The sequence below is a fragment of the Atractosteus spatula genome, chromosome 2 (genome assembly GCF_055471065.1).
Source record: "Atractosteus spatula isolate fAtrSpa1 chromosome 2, fAtrSpa1.hap1, whole genome shotgun sequence".
Lineage (NCBI taxonomy): Eukaryota > Metazoa > Chordata > Actinopteri > Semionotiformes > Lepisosteidae > Atractosteus > Atractosteus spatula.
The window spans coordinates 46,426,254-46,450,303 of record NC_142707.1 but is presented as its reverse complement, the minus strand read 5'-3'; the positions used below and the strand labels follow the sequence as shown (position 1 = coordinate 46,450,303).

At 38.2% G+C, this 24,050-nt stretch overlaps 1 protein-coding gene across 1 annotated transcript; it reads left to right on the top strand.

Moving 5' to 3' along the window:
- Window positions 1–14: 14 nt before the first annotated feature.
- Window positions 15–22,115, top strand: nus1 (NUS1 dehydrodolichyl diphosphate synthase subunit). Its single transcript, XM_088909240.1, has 5 exons — window positions 15–578; window positions 4,782–4,913; window positions 7,415–7,567; window positions 16,539–16,638; window positions 18,601–22,115. Exons 1-5 carry the CDS (start codon window positions 101–103, stop codon window positions 18,689–18,691), a joined length of 954 nt encoding a protein of 317 aa, XP_088765366.1. The 5' UTR covers window positions 15–100; the 3' UTR covers window positions 18,692–22,115.
- Window positions 22,116–24,050: the final 1,935 nt, after the last annotated feature.

The window sequence follows — 24,050 nt, the reverse complement described above, 5'->3', positions numbered from 1 at the left end:
ATATTGCGGGTTCAGAGTTGAAAGGTGAAAAGTGTGAAAGATGGCAGCCGGCGAGCTGAGGTGTTGGCAGTGAATTACATGGCATCCCCCGAGTAGATTTATGTGCGTCTGTCACTTTAAGAATTGGAATGCAGCAAGGTGTGATTTCTTGAGGCAAAAACAGGTCCCTGGAACATTTACGAAAGATAGTACAATGGCAGTAGTGTACGAGTTTGTGTGGAGAGTGCTGCACGCCCTTCTCCACCTCCAGCGAACGCTTCTCAGCTGGTTCCGAATCCGAATTTGGAACTGGAACTGGAACTGGCGGCTGTGGAAGCGGGCAGTGGCAGCGGTCCTAGTGCCGGCAGCATTCGGATTCCAGAACCACATCCACGAGAACAAGAAGCCGGTAGCCGGGACCGGCAAGAGGAGCAGCCGGCGGGTTCGCTGGCGAGCGGACGGGAAGTCTCTGGAGAAGCTCCCGCTGCACGTAGGTTTATTGATCGCAGAAGAGGAGCCTCGCTATACAGACATCGCCAACCTGGTGGTTTGGTGCATGGCGGTAGGCATCTCTTATGTCAGCGTCTACGATAATCAAGGTAGGACACCGTCAAGCAAAACAGCAGATGAAATTAAGTGTTTTGCTGTTCTTCCAGGATGTATTTGAATCAGGAAGTAAAGTCCCGATTTCCTTACCCGTGCTTCGGCGCTCTGCTCCACTGGAGCTGGTTTTCGGAACTAACTTTGTATCAGACTGAAAAAAACCCAGTGATAACTGGGTTTTGGGTTATACGAATGTACAAACCATCTCGTAAGCAGCTTTGGGATCGAACATCTTGGCAATGAATTCAAAAGATCCTCATTTATCACTACCGTGGTGACGGTTGTTGTGGACCTCTATATATTTTGAGGAGTGTAGCTTTGAAATGTTCACATATCAATTGCATAATTAGGAATCAAAGCTCCTCCAGGTTTTGTGGTTTATTAGGTTTTGGTTTGTAATCGATACCTGGCACGACTACCGATTCCTGGGTGAACAAGCCGGTTGAACAAGACACACAGAGGTTATGGCTTGCAGGTGCTCCTTTCTTAAAATTTTCGTGTTTCAGTTTGCGTGGTTTGATTTTAGGAGTACAGAATTAAAACAATACTAAAGAAGCTTAAATGATGCAATAACGTTAGTGTTTCTCGATCACTGCTTTTACATCCACTTTCAGGTTTTGTTCTGCTCCAGTATTAACAGGTTCTGTGTTTATACTGTATCTCTGTTGTTCTACACAAAAAGTTTCAGATGACATCTTGTTGGAAATATAGTGTCAACGGTTTTTGACACCTACATTTTTAAGACACAAGTCTTAGAATACAATCGATACATTCAGTAAGTTTCAGAGCACGTTTCAAAGAAGGGTAACAGACACGAGTGTTAGCCAAGATTTTCAACTACTTCAATAATTATTTACCCTGCATATCAAAAGAAACATCACTTCTAACTGCAACACATTCATAAAGTTGAAAAGAAAAATGATACCAGTACATGCATTATGTTCTGTAACTATGGTATCAATAGTTGATATATATGGGTCTACGGTGAAAGTCTCAGGCTCACAGGTTTTATGGTCACTGCAGAATGCAGTACAAGCTGTACATCAGAGACCCATGCTTTGCACTGGGTTCAAGATGCTGTCCAATTCCTGTCACACAGCTTGTACAAGCATGTTCCTGTTCATTGGTCTCTGAGCCCTAGATGTTGCATGTTGTCCCACTTCATCCCACAAATATTCAATGGGACTTAAATCTTTTGACTGATTTTACACGTTAAAATGGTGTAATAATTGTTAACTTGTATGCATGAAGAAAATGAATCTACTTCAGTTTCTTACCATTGTTCCATTCTTTCCATGGTCTTTCATTACCTTTTATATTCTCCTTTTTGGTTTAGAAATGTTTGCCACTGAGTAAAGTCCTAGAGACAAAAGGTTTTTTTTTCCTCTATTGTCCAGAAGTTCTGCTTGAGTCCTCTGTTTTGAGAATTTATCATCTGGAAGAAGAACAAAAGAAATTGTTTGCTTGGGATAATCTGTAGAAAATGAAAAGTGAAAAATGTCTGATGTAGAAACTAACTTGTGTCTAGGTATTGTATTTTTAGCAGTATTTACAATAATTCCCAGGGTTTTACTCTTCAAACTTCCACAGTAGTAGCATTTCCTCTCAGCAATTGATTTTATGGGCCTGTGAATTGTTGTAAGCACCATGGGAGAGCCGTGGATTATACAGAAAATTCAGTCTGGTAGTGTAATGGAAACCTGAAACCATTACAAAGGACCCTGGAAAGACCTGAAGCATATCACAATCTCCTAGGCCTGAAAGTCATGTGATTTTGTCAAATGACAGAAGTTCATCACTGAATCTGAGACATTCAATCAGCTGATCATGTCATTCTGAGTCATTTTTCATTTCCTGCGTTTCTAAACTAATCTCACTGCAGTAGGCTAGCTGAGGCTTTGTATGTTTTAGAGTAAACAGTAAATATTTTACAACAAACAAAACTTTATTACTAGGTGCTTGTCAATAATTCCAAGGCTTGCCTATGTCCTTTGGATTTGAACTACACAAGTTGATACTGGTATACTGGTGTGACAACACAATACTGCCCAACAAGGAGGTGTAGTGATCGTTATAATATCTTGATTTTTAAATGTAGAAAATTCAAGACCTCCAGTTCAGAAGTATATTACACAGGAAATATTTGGCAAGCATAGTTAAGTAACCCTTCTAACTTTTCCGTCACACTGTCACAGTATCAGCTTTCATGTTTTACCTCCAAACCTGAGATTCTAAGCTGGCCAGAAGAACCAACATAAAAACATCTTACTGCAAAATGAAAGAGTTCATTTTGAACCGAAGCCATATTTCAAACCCCAAACTGCATGTCCTAGACAATGTGCTGAATTAGTTCAGGTGGGTAGCTGCGTCAACATGCGTAGGCTGCAAAGGAACAAGTAATAGGTTTAGTCCATGCTGAAAAAAAGAAGAAAGAGAACACAACGTTTCACCTGAAGAAGGCTCCATGGCCGAAACGTTGTGTTCTCTTTCTTATTTTTTCAGCATGGAATAAACCTATTACTTGTTCCTTTAATGTGCTGAATTGTTCTATACAGAAAAGACTAACATTTAAGTCACAAATGTTTGTATGTCTTAAAAAGAAGTGAAAAGTGGTACATTAAAAGTGTTTAAAGTCCACCAAGATGAGACATTGAAAAGGTTTTTTTTTCCTTTTGGGAATCATCTTTTTGCCATTTTGGTAATGATCTGATAAAATTTAAGATTCTGATATGCTCGTTACTCTATTGAAACTTAAGAAAATAATAAACATATTAATCTTAAGGGTACCAAATTCACAAAGTTATCAGGAAAACACAAATCTTTTTTTTTGTGGCACATGTGCTCATTGACGAGACCTAGGTAAAATGTCTAATGCTGATTAATGTACCTCCTCAATGGAGGTGGGTGGGTGATGTGAAAGTCTCAGGCTTGTAGTGCAGAAGTGCACTGTTGGAAGCAATACAGGCTGTACATTTGTGGTACATTCTTCACAATAGAAATGGACAGATTCTGGACAAACGTGTTTCTTTTGAGTCACACTGGTGTTCAATGGGGATCAAGTCTGGCAAACGGACATCTATGGTATAACTGTTACATTCCCCTCTTGCAAAACAAGTGTTACACAAGCAGCACGAGGACTAACTTTGTCCTGCTGGCACATTTAGATGAGCCCATAGGCAGCAATCGATCACTGCTAGTGGAATTCTGTAGTGACTTGACACATCTGGCCCAGCAATCACACTTAGCTCTATCTTCCCATCAGTTGTCAGTGTATCATTCTGCACATCTACACACACTCACAGTGGGAATCAAAAACCTTGATTCATCACAGCGCTGCTCACCAAGTCCATCTGAGCTGACATAGTCCAGTTTCCAACCTATCGGTAGTATTACAACATTGTTCTCTTGATAAGCAAGGGTGAATTGGTGCCTTTCTTGATTTTCTTCAGTCTTCACATCATTCACCTGTGTCCAATCAACTCTCTCACTCATGATGTAATTTAGTGAATATGGCACAGTCAGCAATACTGAAATGTAGCATGATCAGTCACAGATGGTCCCATAATGAAGAAAACACTCAAAGAGTGATAAGTTTCCTTTGCTGCTAGGTAATAGAGCCTAACAGTAATTATTTACTACTCTTGCCAGCTTCAAATTTATTGTGCCATCTTTACTGGTTACTGGTTGAGCCACATCTGTAAGGTTCTGTTCTTAGTAAGTCTGCCAATCTCTTACTTTGGCCTTTCTTAGCTTTCTATAAAGGAAATGTTATTGTGAAAGAATATATTTAAAACTTATTTTCAAATAAAGAATCGCTATTATTTTTTTTATTAATACCCACCCAATTTTTAGGCTCCATTTTTGTGTTTTCTGTATCCCAGCTGAGAACAATAAGCCCTGCAGCGGCACACAGGGAAGACTCCTCTGACCTGTCCACCATCGATCCCCCATCTTTTAACACTTTACATGAAACACAGCCTTGTATTGGACATCCAATAGCGCACTCCTTCTTGGGGAGTTCTGGACACAGCCGGATAGAGACATGACTCAAGCTCAAACCCATGACACATGGATCATTGACCACTTTGAATTTGAACAAATGCCTTTACTGGTTGAACCAGTCAGAAACCCTCCAATTCTATTGTTCTTGCCTTAAGATCTGCCTTATTGCACTGCTATATATTATCTTTGTTTTACAGGTATCTTTAGGAGAAATAATTCAAGACTCATGGATGAAATCCTAAAGCAGCAGCAAGATCTATTGGGTGTGGACACTTTAAAACCCTCTGTTGAGTTTTTAAATAACAGTAATGAGAAGCTGGACCACCAAGGTGAGTGGCCTTTTTTGATAAATTGTTTGATTACAGTTGAGACTACTTGTTGTTTTTTTCCAGAGATGTGTGACATTTATATCCTCAAGAAGGAGGACCTTCCTGTAGAGCCAGTAGCTGGAGTTGTTCTTTGGGAGAAAAAATCCTCTCAAATGGCAGAGTATCCTTAACCATTACATCGTGTTAGAAAAGATGTACCGTACGTCAGGGACATCAGCATATTCTACCCAGGAGTCTTTGGCATACCAATCTGCCACTTTTACATTGTGATCTGCAAAATAATGTAGGCAAGTGTGCTGGCTGTAAAATCTCTTTGAAAGAAATGCATACATTCTTTCAGGAATACTGCCCAGTTAACTACAGTAGTGATTACTGAAGGATTAATGCTTTATGTTATTGGTAAAGTACCAATGGTTTTATCCAAACTGACTCACAGAGGTTCTAATTTTATTTTTTACATATAGGTGTTGCTACCCATTTATACAGCTGGGTGTGCTGGTGTAATCTGGATAAAGTCACTTAATTTTACGGTGCTCCTCCATTAGAACACTACCTGTTACAGTGCGGAGTCAGTCATGGCATAGTAAGGTTAAGTAATTGTAACACTGTCGATAAATAGTATGAAACGGCAGTATTCAAGAACCTTTCTCTTTTAAAAAGAAAACTATTTGTGGTGGACAAAATGAAAACAAGCAAAGTTCTAGCAACATTTTTAAAGGATACACCTTTGAAACTTCTGTATCGTGTGGATAGCTTAAGGGCAAACTAAGAAACCTTCAGGATAAAATTGACTCCTAAGTTGGCAGTTCAAGGAAACAAAAAACACTCCACATCAGGTTTAACATCGCTCTTTTCAGTAAGTAAAAATTGATTCATACTTTCTATTGGTCAGGATGGTGTTGCAGTGCTGCCTTGGGGTGTGGGGGTCCTGGTTCCATCCAGGGTGCTATCTGTGTGGAGTTTGTATGTTCTCTCTGTGCTCCCATGTGTTTCCTCCCACAGCCCAAAGACATAGTGGTAGGCTAATTGGCTTCTGGGCAAACTGGCCGTGCATCTGCCCTGTGATGGACTGGCATGGCATCCAGGGTGTCCGCTTGCTTGGGTCTGTTGCAGCTCCTCTGTAACTCTAAATTGGAAGAAGTGGTTAGAAAATGGATGGATGTTTTCTATTATTTTTGTAATGTTATAAATAGTCTCCTTTTGGACACTTATAGTATTAGTTCACACAATACAGTATTAAATGCAGACCTTTTAGACTAAATGTTTGTAAGAGTTTAACAATGTAATAGATTAGCATGTTATTAATCTAATAATACAGACACAATGCATTAAACATTTCCAGAAAATACTAGAGTTAAATCACCTCACTTCCTTCCTTGATCGCTATGACTAAATTTGAGGCAGCTTTAATTTTAGGACTAGCACACATAACATTTGCAAAATTATTTTTAATGGGCTCTTCAATCTTCCATCATAATGAGAAATCAGAGGTCAGTCCTTGCTTAATCAGACAAAAAAGACTTGTAAGTTGTAATAAAATCTAAAAAAGTTGCTGTTGATTTTTACCTTGTTGTATTGTAAACACATTTAACTGGAATATTTTGTATTCATAAACTACATTTTTTTTCTAAAAGTAAAAATACTCAGCTAATGTTACAAAAGTACAAAACATTAGGTTTGTGTATCAACTCCCTTTTGTTTATAGTATATAACACTTATTATAAAAATAAACAGTTTACATGAAAGCATGGTGTTGGCTAAACTTTAAGCTGGTGCAGTAGTAGTTTTCATTACAGAAAATCCATTCACTTGACTAGGGCATTAAATCATTAAAGGAACCAAAATCTTAATACTGTACTTGTTATAACAGTATAGTAAAACACCTCAGATCTTTCATTTATGGACCCTAGCTACAGTGTTATTATGGGGTATTATATTCCAAAGTCACTATCGGCTTTAGAACATAGCCTGTAGTATATTTGGCACCATTCAAACATTATCTTTAAACATTACATTTAAAACTCATTTGCATTTGTTATGCAAAAACATCCTTCGCTCTTGGCCAGCAGGACTAAAAAGAAAAAGATCTAAGTTCACTCTTAGTATGTCATTAGAGTCCAATACAATATTCAGATTTATTTTACTCTGTCAGACTAATATCCATTAGCTGTAGTTAATTGCAGTTTTTAACCAGTTTTAGGCTTTGTTTTGCTTAAACCTAAAATTAATATTTTTGGTTTTTTATACCTTTGATTAGGGACATTCTGCAATGGTCTTATTACACTGTGAAAATGTTTCTCCTCTATATAACCTGCCTGAACAGGTTTCTTATATCCAGCTGAAGAGTCACGTCTAAAAACATTCCTAATGGGGACCCCAAGACTTTCTTACCAACCTTTTTTTAAAGGCAGGGGATCCCGTGATTGTGACCTGCAGGTTTAGTTAGCTACATGTGTGTGCATTGTCTGAGATGGTAACAGAGTGGTTTGCTGTGTTTGCAGCCCTGTGGTGTCAGGCAGCAGTGAGGGTATTGTCCCCAGACGATGGGAAGCCCAGTATAGTGAGAGCAGCCCAGCAGCTGTGCCAGTTAGTGGAACAGAAGGAGAGGAGATCCGCAGATATAGACGTAAACATGGTGGACTCTGTACTCAAAGGTAAGTCATGTCCCAAAAGCAAACTGTGCGTACTGTCTTAATGTGTTCGTCTCCTGATTTGCTCCAGGAGGGTGAGTGATACTTAATGTTGAGAGTGGTCCTCACTGGGGTGAAACAGTTCCTTGTGCTCGATCATCAGGCAAGCAAAGCAAAAACTTTCTTTCACTTTGGAACTTTCTCAGCGGTGGAATGTTTGCCAAAATTTAGTTCCTACAGCTTTTGTTTTGAAGGATTTTGATCAGTTTGGTGCTTATGGATAGTTAGGGTGTAAGCACCAAACTGGAAATGATTATAATTGTATAATAATAAATATCAAAACCACAATTTATTAATAATGACATTTATCCCTTACAACCTGGAAGGTCATTGATATACAGCCTGTTGAGGTAATAAGAAACTAACATCAGATTTCAGAAAAAAAACATTTTCATCTTAGTAAAGTATAGTTATCATTATGCTTTTCCAATGTATCTCATTAATGCAGTCTTTGACTAAGAAGTTCTCTCAGGTAATAACTGCAGTCTTCATTCCATGCTAGTGCTGAAGGACCTGTGATAAACTAGTTTTGTTAAACCGTAACGGAGACCAAAATGAATCACTTTAATTTATTTAAGATTATAGCCCTGGGTAATATGTATATATACGTCATAAATATAGTTCAGGTGGGTAGCTACGTCAGCATGTGTAGGCTGCAAAGGAACAAGTAATAGGTTTATTCCATGCTGAAAAAAAGAAGAAAGAAAACACGTTTTGGCCGTTCACAGCTGAACAAGGCTTCACGGCCGAAATGTTGTGTTTTCTTTCTTCTTTTTTTCAGAATGGAATAAACCTATTACTTGTCATAAATATAGTTTTATACTTACAAGGGCTCTGCTTTGCTCAGTGGAATGTCTATCCTGGCATTTAGACCTCACTAACTATAGCCTGGTAAGAATGTGGAGAATGCAGCCAACACTAATACTGTCCAGAAAGGTAACAGAGGAGATTTACAGGAGTATTGCACAGCTTCAGGTCCAGAAACATACTTCCACTGGTAGTTTTAAGGCAGAGATTTAATTGTTTTGAAATACCTTTTTTTGTTGGCTTTTGATTTACCATATAGACCACAGGAGAACCTCTTTAAGTTTCTTCTTGTTTGAGCCACAGAGGTTATCTTTTCATTGCAAACTGTGTTTTAAGATGCACAACATACGAAAGGAGAGTATAAGAACTTTTCCAATTTCAAGTGTGTGTTGTGTTGTAAGGGGTGAGGTCTCTGAGTGTTTCTTGTCATGATGATGCCACTGTAACTGTTTTGTGGTGATTCATTTTACCATTATACTGTTATCAGCTACATTTTAGATTTTCAAAACAAAATCCTAGTTGTCTGCAAAGAAATCTTATCTTGGTTTAGCTATATAATAATAATAATAATTGCTTACGCTTATATAGCGCTTTTCTAGACACTCCACTCAAAGCGCTTTACAGGTAATGAGGACTCCCCTCCACCACCACCAATGTGCAGCATCCACCTGGATGATGCGACAGCAGCCATAGTGCACCAGAACACTCACCACACATCAGCTATCAGTGGGGAGGAGAGCAGAGTGATGAAGCCAATTCATAGATGGGGATTATTAGGAGGCCATGATTGGTAAGGGCCAATGGGAATTTGGCCAGGATGCCGGTGTTACTGCCCTACTCTTTTCGAGGAATGCTCTGGGATTTTTAATAAACACAGAGAGTCAGGACCTCGGTTTTACATCTCATCTGAAGGATGGCGTCTGTTTACAGTATAGTGTCCCCGTCACTATACTGGGGCATTAGTGCTCCCTGCTGGCCCCACTAACACCTCTTCCAGCGGCAACCTTGGTATATACACCTGTCTGTCTACCCTGCAGTATATGTACAATGAGAGGCATTAAATTCATACCATCCAAGTTTCAAGAGGATGTTGTTGCCATCTGTAAGGGACTCAGTACCGATGAGCCCCGTTGCACACTCACAATTTGACTGTTTATTTTCACTGGACAAGTACTGCTAGTCAGTAAAATATGTGGAGCTTCTATAATAGCTAGGATTAGATGAACAAGTAGATTACCAGAAAAAGTAAGGTGTGGAGTAAAAGAGCATGATCCTATCATTCTAATTATCTTTTAGTAAAAATATTTCTCAACTGATGCAATTATTCCCATGTTGGAAAATTAGCCCTACTGACATATCCGGGTGGCTTCAATACATTAACGGGAACTTTAAATAAGTGGGTTTGGGGAAAAACGGACACAGACATAGCTGCGAGGTATTAAAACAGTACCCTTTATTTGGAGTGTGAGGAAAAAAGCTAACAAAACAAAAACCTGTGTGTCTGAGCTCTCACTAGACTTCTTGTCCCTGTTTATAAGTTAGCCAGGCAGCCAAGGTGCTTGCCTGCTTCAAAAAGACATACTGTATCTTTCACAAGCTCTTCCAAAAGTTAGTCTCTCTCCAAGAGTCTTAAAACGTTCGTCACTTCACAGACTTCTTCCTGCTCCCTTCTCCCTCTGTGCAGCGCACAGCAGAGGGTGTGCTCTTTTGCAAGAGAGCAGACCAATGGCAGCCGAAGTGGAAGCCTCTGGTTCCCGGTTCTGAACATCACTCAAACAATTTTCTTTCATCAATTGGTCAGGTGACTGTGGACAGCAGGTCATTCCCCATTATCTTCTTGGGAATGTGGTTTCATACAAAAATCTCTATCGTGTCTGAACCTACTGCCCTTATACAGTACATAATATTAAGTCAAATATTTTATTGGGCTATCTGTAATTAGGTATTAATATGCATTTCTTTAATTAACTGTGTATAAAATAGTTATTGGCACAAGCTAACACCATGCAGAAGGTAAATCTGCTCTTTGATAAAAGCTGAAAGAAGTGTCATCTGTTAAGTTAAATACAACCTTGAAACAAAGTGAATTACACAACGCTAACAAAAATCTCCCTTGTGCTACTTCACCATTGACAGAACACAGCATAAGGTTAACATGATTCACTGTGTAAGAATGTTTTAGTGCCCAAACACAAAGTTCTGTACAAAACATGGCAACTGAGATGGGAGCACAGAAAATGCAAAAGTCTACAGTCCCCAGTCTTAACCTCTTGTTCTAATAAGTAGCTTGGGCTCTTATTAAAATCAGTTACTGTATTTAAAGGTAGTACTTAAAATTTAAAGTGGAGAAATACCAAGATTACATTAAATTGATTAGCCTACTACTACATAAGATGTAATGATTACCAGAATCATTAGGATACACAGACATCTGCTGTGCCATTTTTTAAAATACGATTGCAGTCTCTCATTCCTGACAGGTTTTATTTTTACAGAGATTAATTTGATGTACACTTTGTTCTAAAATCCCTATTCTGCAAACCTGTTTTTTTTAATTCAAATACAGGTAAATATCATATGTCACGGTGTTTACTGCATAACCCTGAAAACATTTTGTCAATGATGTCCCCTATTTTGGATATTTGGGGAAGATGACTCAATGAAGTTAAATACTGTCACAAAACTGAATTCCAAAACAACAAGAATCAGGTGTTATGTTTTTTACAGAAGTGGGCATATGATGTACATTCTGAAATCTTTTTAGATGGCTAGGCCCAAAATTATAATATTGTATGTCATATCTTATCATAAACTTGAAAACATCTTGGCATTTATTTCTCCTAATATATTGTAGATACTGTATCTATAGCAGGTCAGACCCTTGAAATGTCAGGTAGTAACCACAAGGGGGCGACAACACCTCTCTGAGGAGCAATGTGCTCAGGCAGCATTGTGGCATTTCATGCAGGAGTGTCATAAATTGAAGATTATGTGGAATTAGCCACAGGTGCTTAGCTAGTTGGAAGATGTATAAACAAAGATTCAAACAAGGAGAGAAAAGAAAAGTCCGCTCCATGTCTCGGGGAAAGGAGCTGGAGGTGCAGGTGGAGAAGATGTGAAAAATACACTCTAAAGCATTGCTGACGGAGGGAGGCACTACTGGAGAAGAAGAAGAAGTTGCCCCCTGTACTAAATTATTATGGGAGAAGCTGTGTAGAAGAAGGAAAGCATCCAGCAGAAGGCAGAGAAAACGCAGTCACTGGTGCAGGACATGTTTGGTCTGCCTTTCCTTCCCCCAATTTCCTCCTCTGCCCCCAATGAATGTGGAAGAGTTTTTTCCCCTGGCAAGGGATGATATAATTCTTGAGCCTCAGAAGTTGGGGCTTTAACAGCCAGCATCTGACTGAAGGAAAGGAACGCCGACCTCTGAAACAAGCATCCACTGAGGAAAAACCAGCAGTAGCAAGGGAACACTCCAAGGAACGGGAGCTGGGAAAGAGACAGATCCTGGGGAAGAGTAGGCACACAGAGGTTTACCTGCAAGAGGAAATACAGAGATCAGTAGTCATGGAGGAGGGTAGTGAGGGTGAGTCAATCCTCCCGCATTCACCTCAGGGCTGAATGTTCGCTTCTGGAGGCAGCACAGCTTCACGCCCAGCCATTGGGAGAAAATGGGGTGGTGGGCTGGGACTTTCATTCTCCCGCAGTAACCAAGCCCAAGGACTGGGAAGAAAATCCCACCACAGGTCATTCAAATGCCATGTACATTTCAGGTAGTCAGGGAACTGCGAGTTGTGGGTAGTGGGTGAAAATGGAAAGTCATGTGATAAAATGCTCACACCTGCTGACGAGAGAGGAGTCTTTTACACGTCTTAGAAATGACCAAATGTGCATTTTTTCATAGCTTCTTTTAAGTGTTGTTCAATTTCCCTTAATTCTGCTTTTGCATTACTTTAATGGTTTCTGATTGCAGGGCACTCATGATGTTCAATTATTAAACTTCTTCTCTTCAGGTATCAGGTGGCCCTCCCTAGCACTGGAAAACCAGAGTGTAGATGGTTTAATGGGTCCTGCTTAATTAGCCAGTTTCTAAATACTGGGAGATATTGTTTTGACCCTTTAAGCAGATGGTCTGTTTAATTATGTTTTTGAAATGCACAGGAACCCTAGAGCTAACCAGGACCAGAGATGGCCATTCTTGATTTAATTGAAGTAATTTGTACAGCTAAAGTATTTTTGTAAAATATTGTTCTCCTTGGAAAAAGGGTCTCTACTGAATTGTACATGTTCTTCTCATTGATCATAAAGGCAAAAGGAGCAGTTTCTTGTGAGGCTGGAGGGGTACGCAGGAACTCTTCAAATGTAAAGCCATCTTTTTAATTATTTTATAATTCCTCCTGTTTCATTCCAGAATTCAGGAAATTAATAATACTTTACACTTATATGGTGCTTTTCTCGACACTCTGCTCAAAGGGCTTTTCAGGTAATGGGGACTCCCCTCCACCACCACCAATGTCCAGCCAACCAAAGTGTGCCAGAACGCTCACCACACATCAGCTATCAGTGGGGAGGAGAGCACAGTGATGAAGCCAATTCATAGATGGGGATTAGTAGGAGGCCATGGTTGGTAAAGGCCAAGGAGGGAAATTTGGCCAGGATGCCCTGGGATTTTTAATAACCACAGAGAGTCAGGACCCTCAGTTTTATGCCTCATCTGAAGGTTGGCGCCTATTTACAATATTGTGTCCCTGTCACTATTCTGGACATTAGGACCCACACAGACTGCAGGGTGAGCACCCCTGCTGGTCCCACTAACATCTCTTCCAGCAGCAACCTTAGTTTTCCCAGGAGCTCTCATCCAGGTACTGACCGGGCTCACACCTGCTGAGGTTCAGTGGGTGGCCGGTTTGGAGTTGCATGGTAAATTCTGTTAAATTACGATCTTCAATCTTTGCATTCCAAATGTTTTTTTTTGTTTCTAAGCAGGCTAGAAATTTCATTAGTGTCATGTTTCTCATGGGGGGGGTGGGGAAGATCCTCCAGGACCAGCCTTGGAAACCGCTGGAATAAGAAAACCATAAATATCATTGACATCCTGGCTTCTTTTGTGAAACATCTGGTTGAGATCCTAGGATCAATAAGCTATTAACTATCATATGGGAGAGATGGGCTGAATGGCCTCTTCTCATTTGAATGTTTATGTTCTTATGAATAACACAGCATGCTAACAAACCATGACTGAACACCCTTGTGGCATAAATGGAGTTTGATTTTTTTTGATGTTCCAGATAACCTCTTCCCTGAATTAAGCATTGTTTTTGCAGCCTCAGCATGCTCCTCACATTACCTCATGGGTATATCATCTCCGGCGGATTAAGGTTCTATGCAAATAGAAATATTGAATTAAACATTTGTATCTAAACTGGCAGGGGTGGCCATGGAGTCACAGAACTTCATTATCATGGGTGTGCAAGTGGGAACATGCCATTAAATGGGGTGATGTTGACTCAGTTGTCTGCTGCCTTAGGTACCCTGCATGTTTTGACAAGGCCTGTGATTTTTGTTTAAAGGAATATCGGTACTAGTGCTGAATGTTTTTTTTTTGTCTGCATAAGATTCTATTGGCAACATATTTTTTAAAATAAAACTTTCCTTTGTTAAAAAAATCTCCACTTTATCATAACTGTTGTGATGGTTTGGCATTTTTACACATTTATCATTTCATGCTGCACTATCAAATTATAAAGGTACCCACCTGAGCTATTAGATTATGTCCAGTTGGATCACTCACAAAGAGTGGCATTAAATTAGTTTTATGAAAAAATGTATTAGCAATAGCACAGAGGTATTGGTCATAAAATCACTAAAAAGGTAGACAATCGAGTAAAGAAAATACATCAAGGCAACTGCCTACTGTATTTAAGTATGGAATTTAAGTATTCTGATGTCTGATACATAATAAGTAATGCACAATATAAACTTGTTTTTTACATGGACACGCTACATGCCTTGTCTACCACTTTGGAAAGATTACCTTTAAGTAGATGGCATAAGTAGTTGGTAGTAGTAGTTATTATTAGTAGTCATAAACTAGTTACACACATGAAACCCATCACATCTATTTTAGATCCCATTCCTACCATTTTATTTCAGTCCAGTTTCTCTTCTCTTTGTCCCATTGTCCTCAATATTTTAAATGAGTCCTTGAGCAATGGCGTTGTACCGACGGTCCTCAAAACTGCTGCCATTACCCCCATGCCAAAAAAGCTTAACATAGCTCTGGACAATCTAAACAGTTTTCGCCCCATCTCCAACTTACCCTTTCTTGTAAAAATTCTAGAACGTGCTGTCACATTTCAGTTACATAACCACCTCATGACAAATAACCTTTTTGAACCCCTCTAATCTGGCTTCCGTCAACTTCACAGCACAGACACTGCCCCGATCAAAGTCACTAATGATCTTCTAATAGCTTCTGATTCTGGTTCTCTTTCTATACTCATCCTTCTTGATCTCAGTGCTACTTTTGACACTGTTGAACATGACATCCTGCTTTCTCATTTGAGACTGTGCTTGGAGTTTCTGACACTGCTCTCAAATGGTTCAAGTCTTACCTCATGTTGTCTCTCTTAATGGGTATAAGTCTGAAATTGGTCTTGTTAAGTCTGGTGTTCCTCAGGGCTCAATACTGGGCCCATTGCTTTTCAGCATTTACATGTTTCCACTTGGTCAGCTTTTAAGATCACATGGCCTCAGCTATCATTTCTATGCTGATGATACTCAATTATACATCCATACCAAACCTGACACTGATGTGGCTGTCTTTATTCTATCTAATTGGATTACAGAAATAAAAACTTGGATGACTGAAAATTTCCATCATCTTAACTGTGACAAGACTGAAGTCATGCTTATTGGCATCCCCCATCAACTTTGTAAAGCCAATCCTGTAATCCTATCTGTAGGTTGTTCTGTACTTGAGCTTCAGTCTAAATTGAAAAACCTTGGGGTGATGTTCGATTCTGGCTTAACATTTTACCCACATGTGCAGCATATTGACAAAACATCTTTTTTTCACCTCAGAAATATCGATAGACTACACCCAATGTTATCTAACTGTTGCTTAAAAACTGATCAACACATTTGTGTTCTCCCGAATTGACTACTGTAATGCTATACTCGCTGGGGTATCTAAATCTACATTGAACAAACTGCAGTGTGTCCAAATTTCGGCAGCCAGAATCCTGTCCAGGTCTAGTGCAAGTGATCACATTACTCCTATCCTGGAGTCCTTGCACTGGCTTCCTGTTAAATTCTGTGTGGACTTTAAAATCCTCATACTCACCTATAAGGCTCTGCATGGCTTGGCACGTCAGTACCTGTCTGAACTATTATCGCCCTACTCCCCACCTCGCAACCTTCGCTCTTCTAATTCTGGTCTCCTAACTGTCCCCCAAGCCTGTCTTCATTCTGTTGGTGACAGGGCCTTCTCTTGCTATGCCCCCAAGCTCTAGAACTCTCTCCCCAAGGATATCAGAGAGTCACCTTCTCTAAACTCCTTCAAATCCAGACTCAAAACCTTCTTCTTTAGAAGAGTCTTTACTTAACTGGTTCCATTCTTTATCCCTCTGCTCCTACTATACTTGGTACCACCGTCCACGGTCTCCACTGTGTATTGTATTTGTGTTTATCGTGTGTATTCTTTTTATTTATTGTTGTTGTCATTCTGTGAAGCGCTTTGAGAAGCCACCTTTAAAGGTGCTATATAAAATAGTTTTTTTAATTATTATTCTACTAATAATGCACCTAATAATATATACTGTCTCAGAGGTAGTTTGTGCATTCAGCCAAGTAGGCTCAAAGAAGGACAGTAACATGGCCATGATGACAAGGTATGAGGTACTCCTGTGAAATGAGTCAAGAGAAAGGTCCAAGGACAGTGACAGAGGTTACAGGGTTTCAAAGGAAAGACTACTCTCTTGGAGGAAGTGTGAATCTAGTGGCAATAAAATGTATTTCTTATCTCTTCTCAGAAACATTGTTTGTAAGATCCATGTAATCTGGTTAAATAGTGTGGATGCCTATCATTGCCAAACATGTTAATGTTGTCAATGTTCTTTATTTCCAGGTGCAAAACATATACCAGATCCTGATTTAGTGCTGAAGTTTGGCCTGGTGGACAGCACACTAGGATTTCTTCCCTGGCACATCAGACTAACAGAATTTATGTGAGTGGCTGAATTCTATTTTTAAAAATTTGACACTTCAGCTGCAGAAAGGTTTTGTTTTAACTCTTGTTTGGGATTCAAATGTTCACCCTTAGTTAAATTGCAGTAGCTTTTGGGTGTGAATGCTCAGTTTTACTGGTGCAAAAAGGTTGGTACTGCAGTTTTTGAGAAGAGACTGGGATGCTTTTCAGGCTTAAAACCTCTAAATATAAAGTATTATTATGTTCTATATTCATATAGTTCTGAAAGAACAGTCAACCTCTTCATCTATGTCTTTGCTTGGCCTTCTTAAAGAAGAGACTGAGGAGGAACAGCAATGAGTTTCCACTCTTAGCTTTCCTTGTGGGTTTGTTAATTCATGGTTTTATATTATAACCAATGGAGTAATCAGTGGTATTAAGTGTTTCTCTGCTGCCCTGCAACACTTTTATATCAGATGCTACTGCAGTGTACTGAATAGAGCCCACTTGTGACCGATTTACATAGTCTTCTAAGGAATTTAGCCTCTTGGATAAATGACTGACATCCTGCATCTGGATGGATCTGGCATTATGGAAAATATCTAAAAGCAACAGTCATTAATACATTAAATATTGAAAATCAGGAAAGGAGGTGATAAACTAGAAACATCTCCCCCATAAATGCACAAAGCTAGAATATTCTAGGCCAGTTCATTTTGTTTTAATAATGGGATGGATTTTTAGATCATGTTAGATTTGAGAATGTAAAGGTTAGAAGTAATAAGAGGCCATTTGGCCCAACTAGCCCAATTAGTAGTTAGTATTTCATTAATCCAAGGATCTCATTCAGCTGTTTTGTGGAAAAAGCAGACTGTCGACTTACCCATCGTGGCTGGTAACTTGTTCTATACTCCCCCCACCCTTGGCTTAAAATCAACTTCCCCATAATTTCTGCAAGTGGTCTCTGGTTTAGGGTTAAATTTTAATTTTGTTTACATTACATTATTACTAGATGTTGTACAGTTTATTGTAAAATCACTTTATTTGACTACATGAATGCATTAACCCTTTTTTTACATTCCAAGAGAATAACATTTTCTTAGTAATGAGTTTTGTTTGATGTTGAATGGAAGGGGAAAAAATGACAAACTGGCAGGAAGATCCGTAGCTGGTTTGAAGTGGGTATTAGTGCTAGTACATCCCAAGGAGAAGAAATTTCCACTTTATAATGCAAACTTGTTTTTAAAACTACACATCAAACAAAATCAACAGCAAGTCAGTCACATAGAGTTTACCAATTGGCAGCAGTGTCTGGTAATTGCTTTGTTGTATAAATTGCTGCTGATTTTTCTTTCTTCAGGTGGCATGACAGTGCCCATTTATTGTCCACCCAGCAGTTATGAGCTCTGGTATAATAAGTACTTACATTAAATGTTGAATACTAAGCTGTCCCACAGTCTCTGTTGATTGTTCTGTTGATATTGTAAACACTAGATGGCAGCACTCACAATTGTTAATGTAATTTATTAACCTCTACCAGGTTTATCATCTGGGGCATCTATATCTACAATAATATACAGCAGCGCTTCTAGAATGATGAAAGTCCCCAGTAAACAACTTTGCACACTGAAGGTGGAGTAGTCCTTCATGGGTGTCTACTATGAAAGGATAAAATAAATTATGAATCTGGTATTTTACCAGCTATGAATGTAATTCATAACCCAGGCAATAGATAATTATGTAAAGTGAGAAGAGGTGTTTAATGTAATTAGTTCCCGAAGTAACATTGTTTCAGTCACATTTTTCTATTTTTCCTCTGAACAATTGCTGTTGTGTAAAAAGGATTTAGAGCAAAATATTGTATCTCTAATCTCTAATCTTAATCTCTAAAATGTATAATCTTCAGAAAAGAAGAAAGGTGTCTCTGTAATATTTGTCAGTGTTCCCTTTGCATAATGAAGTCAGTTATTTTTTCCTAAGGCTGCCTAATTTTCTTTTGCAGTTCTTTACCCTCCCACATAAACATCACATATGAGGACTTTTTCTTGGCGCTGAAGCGATACGCTGCCTGTGAACAGCGTCAGGGGAAGTGACAGCCGGGGCTGCCATGGGAACCAGGATGTGATACACACACAGAAAAAGGGACCTGCCCTCTCTGGATGTTTACAAGCACCCAAGAACAAATTCCAGCCTCGTTCAGCACTTGCATTTTTTATTTGAGTTTCTCAAAGGAAGATTAATAAAATGTCTTATTACCTCTCTGCGGCTAATGGGGTATGTCTGTAGAGGCCTGAAGTTAATTCATGGAAAATGTGACTTGGTTCTAGGGGGAGAGTCAAGCAGTTTGTTTGGTATGGCTCATGTTGTAATGTTCATTGTTAGGCACTGGGTTAGTAGTATGGTGTATCTGCTTTGTTTTTAAGTACGGTTTGGTTCAAATGTTTAAAAAAATCTGTTGACATTCAAATCTATATGGACCTAAATTATGTTTTCTTTACTTTATGCACTAAAAAAATACCTGGCCAATTTACTTGAGTAGGAGAGTTTGGAAAATTCTAAAGTGCTAAATATTTTAATTAGCTTGTATTTTACTGCTGTTGCGTTTTCTTGGGTGAATCAACAGGTGTTCATGAAAGAAATAGTAAGGATATGTGTGATTTGCTGATCAGAACAGTGCTTCTATGGAAAAGCGTTTTGTATGCAAAGCACAGTAGATCCCATGGCATTTTTTTATTCTGTGGAGAGGCCGGTGCAGTGCAGTGCTGTAACCTATTAGCTACGCCTATGTGTGTTTAGCTATGTGGGCGTACAGAAGGATTTTCAGGGGCATAGTTCATATGATTTCAATTACAGATTTTAATTTGATTTGAGAAGTGAAGAGACTTGAAAAAAACATCAAAGTGGAAAAGATGCTTGGCATAGAAGTCATCAAATGAGCAATGAATCCTGTAAAAAGCAACTATTATTTATGACGCTGGTTTGCATTTTGTGAGTTATGGATGATTCAATTAAATTATTGTTTTGCGAGACAGTCTGGGTACTGCCAGGATTTATTCTCCATACACATTTAAAATACAATTATGTTGCTTCTTCCCTTTCTTTACAAGAACCTGGAAGACACAATCATTTAAGGATACGTTTCAAAGCAGAGTGCTTCCTGTAAAATTGACAGAATAAGATTTTATAGTGGATATTGCTATGAAATGAATTCCCACGTGAAACATGCATAAAAATGAAATTAAAAAAATATTTAATATTGTAGCTCGGAGGTTGCTGCAGATTAAAAGCACCTCAAGACAGTTAAGGCTTGTATTGCCCTACTCTTCTATTAGCCTTTTTTTGCTCCTACATAAATACTTGAACTTCATATTTATGTAATTCTAGTAGTCTTCATCCCATGCTTTTAGACTGTTGAAGGTTAACACGTTTCTCCTGTTTCTTACATCAGGAAAAAAAAACCTATTAGATTTTCAATTTACAGTAAATGTATTTTTTTATAATCATGATTTATCCCTCTGAAGTTGTTTCATGGGATGTCCTGTATAGTGCACCTTAACTGAATGAGGCAAAGTTAGGCTGTAAAAGAAATAAAAAAAACTAGACATTGCTGTCATTTTTTATATTCACTTTTAGGAATTGTTTTGCACACAGTCTGTCCGTCCAAGCCTTTAACAGTGAAAGTAAACATATTTTTCAAGACAATTGCACTAGTGATAGAAAATATTAAATGCGGTGATCATTGAAATCCAGCATGTTAAAAGGTTTTTATTTCTATATTTTTGGAAAGGTTTTCTCTTAGGTCCACAAAACCTGAAAGGTTTGGTATTACATTTACTCTAATACTATGACCATTTTATTTTGTTTCACGTGAACACACATTTTCAGAATTCAAATTTGAAATTGAAATGTAGTCCTGTTAAATTGAACTTTATAGCAGTTGACCATTTTTATATGATGTTTTTTTTAATTAACATTTTTCTTTCACAAAGGTCAATGACAAACAGTAAAGCCTTTACACCATGCTGCTAATACCACTAATTGATGGATCAAATACAGAAAGAGGTCTTTTTCGTTTAGAATTGCCCTTCCTCAGTTTTTCGTGATCTTCACCAGCATCATTTATCAAGAATGTAAAACCAACTTTTTTTTTCCTTTACTACTTTAAAGGTATTTCTTTACACCATTTCTTTCAGATTGAGGTTTAAAGTTTGAAATATACTTCCAATTAGGCATACTGTATAATTTTTTTTACTTGTCTTTTGATTCTTTGTAGAACTGTATTTTCTCTGATGTCTGATGTCTTTGGGACATGGCACTGCTAGTATGTTTGGTCATGTGACCGATTCAGCATTTTACAGCTCAGCAGTTACAGTATTTCACTTCTTTCTATTTCAATACCAAACTGACTGTAGGAGCTGAATAACCATTTCTGTGGACTGTGTTGCTCCCGGTTTCGAAAGTATTCTCTGTTACAGTAAATAGATGGAGCTATGCAGTAAATTAATTTCTTCTTTATGCAACTATAAAAGTAAAGGAATGCATGAGAGATTAATGGGAAAAAGAACATTGCACAAATTATGAAAGATAAAACTGCAGGTGTACATGAACTGCAGTTCAGCTTGCACATCAGGTTCATAAATATTAGAAAAATGGTATATTGTATTGAAAGTGTTTCATTTATTCTGAACACTTGAAACAAATCTGAGCTGCTTATACTTGCAGATAAAAATGCCCTATTTTCTCCCCACACTACAACAACATAAGGAAGGTTACGAAAAGGAGGAAGCCTTTAAATTAATCTAGCTTGATTAATTGTATCTTAGTGAATTGAGGCCAGTTGTTTCTATAGATAATTTCAAATTCTACAGTGATTAGAATATTTTGCTTTATAGATGTTGATGTTGGATCCCAAGCAGAATTATAATTTCACATCAGATACACTGAAGGTGGCAATACCTTAGTTCTCTGTTCACTTGTGCTCTTTAGATTCCTGTTCTCATACTACTTACTGATAAAACCGTAAGGAGTGAGTGTTTAATGGCTGTTTTCTTTACAGCGCAAATTGTAAAGGTTCCAGAGGCAGCTAATGTTTAGATGAAATGCTACAAAATATCCAGTCAGATTAATCATCTCTTTTGTACAGTACAATTACGTGGTGTGATGTGTTGCTTCTGTCAATGCAAGAATATCACTGTCCATGATGGGGGGGGGGGGGATGATTTGTAAAAAATCCAGAATAGAAAGGTGATGATTTTAACTGAACCTTTGCCATCAGTAAGTGCAGTTAAGAATGTCTTCAAATTCATCGAAAACATGCTCAGGTCACCGTGACATGTTGCTCTGAGGATGGTATGCCCCTGTCTGTTCGTTTTCAGTGTAATCAAATTGTGCCTCTACTCATGTTGTTAATGTTGAAAGATACCTCAGATCATTTTCGTCTCAAAATATTTGGGTAATGTTGTAAGTCTGTTTTAAAAAAAATACAATATATGGTGTGATGTTGGAGCTGTACATGCAGTCTGTAGTCTATATGGTTTTATTTTTGCATGCACACTGCCTTTTAAAACCTGGGGTGAACTAAAAAATATTGGAATTACTAAATTGCACAAGATCATAGATAAACAGCACAAGAACAGGTCACTTCTGAATTGAGTATATAGAGAAACAGCTATTCTTGTCTCCACTTTTTTTTCTTCCTTCACTTTAAAAGTCTTTCCAATTAATGTGATGCCAAGTGATCAAAAAATTAATTGAACACAACTGTGTTCAAAGGCCCTTCCTTGCTCACCTAGTTATAGGTCAGATACTCAAAAGGGAGAGGAATCTTTAATATTTGGTATTGTATTTGAAACTTGATGATGTGCATTATGGTAGATGGTGTAAAGGAAATTAAAACACCGAATGACCTGAGTCTAATGACTACTTTTGCAAAGACATTTTTAAAAATTGATGAAGGTCTCAGACTTTTAATTTGGCAGATTAATTAGCAATTCTGCATTTCTTTCCATAAAAAACATGGAATATTTTTTTTCATTCTCTTAAAATATAAAGTGGTATTGGGATTCATAGGTAAAAACCTGTTTCTGTTCTTAAAATTGCAAGATTAAATTTGTGGTATGCACAAATGAAACATTTATTAAAAGGGAACATTACAGGTCTTACATTTTAAAAAAAAACATAAATTGCAATTGATTTTTGCACATTACTTTTTTCAGCAAACATTTAGTTTTTTCTAGTGATTTTTGATTTTTGAGGAGCCCCAAAAATTTTTCTTTCACAACCTGAAGTTATTTTGTGACTGCCAGTTACTATACCAGAGGTATTCTGAAAAATCAACAGTGTTGTTCTAAACAGAGACACTATTAAAAGATTGATGCATGCTGAATGGTCAAAAGAATCTTCATTTCCAAATCACTTGCTGAAATTGCACATCTGTTGTTCACAGTTCACCTGAACAGGGGCAAGGCTGAGTTCTTCAGGTTTGTTCATCTGTGCACTATGAAATGATTTCATTCTGAAGGTCACCTGTCAGAGGAGGTTTGAAAAATGTTAACATCTTCTTTGGTTTTAATATTTTGGTATGAGGTACAAAGAAAGTACTGTATTTCATAACATCCATGCATACATTTTCTACCCTTTTCTTCAAATTCAGGGTCATGGAGCCTATCCAGGCAAGAAACAGGCGCAAGGCAGGATACGCTTTGGACAGGACACCAGTCCTTCTCGGGGCATAGACACAGACACGCACACACCCGCAGAGCCTATTTTCCCAGAAGCTGATTAGCCTACCAGCATATTATAGGATTATGGGAGAACAATGAAACTTCCAGAGAAAACCCATGCAAACACGGAATGAACATACAAACTCCATGCTGATAGCATCCCAGGGCTGGGTGGCAGCAGTGCTAAAAACGGTGCTTCTGTGATTCACTGCTTTCATTATCCCATGTAATAAGTGAACATCAAAGCTATAGCTCTTAGCCATGTTTTTTTCAAGATGTTAAGCTGATAACCTTTGGTCTTTTAAAACGTGAATAAATATTAAATTACCCAGTCCTTAGTTCACAGCTTAATGTTTAAAACTGCTGATGGCAGAGCAGTTTCTCTCATTTTAGAACTTTATTTTTAAATCCAATTATTTTCACCATGAATCCCGGACAGTACCCATTTGATCTGACAGTTATATAGTACATACATGGAAATGTTATGAAAATTGCATTACATAGCATGTCAGGATTATAAAGCAGTCACACTATATAAGTAAATGTCTTTTAGTACTTAGGAGGTTTTTCTGTTTACTATTGAAATATAGAAATATCGCAGGTAAAACCAGGCTGTCTCAGTTATTCAAGCAGTCTATACGAGAGATTGCATTGTGCTAAACAGCCATAGGAATGCCCTTATGAATCCATTTTATTTAGGACACTTTGTTGGTATCATTTGGCACCAGTT

Excerpts from the sequence above, each read along its gene's own strand:
- nus1 (XM_088909240.1), top strand. The coding sequence starts at position 101 with ATGTGCGTCTGTCACTTTAAGAATTGGAATGCAGCAAGGTGTGATTTC. Across the intron at positions 579-4,781 it reads CAGCGTCTACGATAATCAAG|GTATCTTTAGGAGAAATAAT; the intron begins GTAGGACACCGT and ends TTTGTTTTACAG. Across the intron at positions 4,914-7,414 it reads TGAGAAGCTGGACCACCAAG|CCCTGTGGTGTCAGGCAGCA; the intron begins GTGAGTGGCCTT and ends CTGTGTTTGCAG.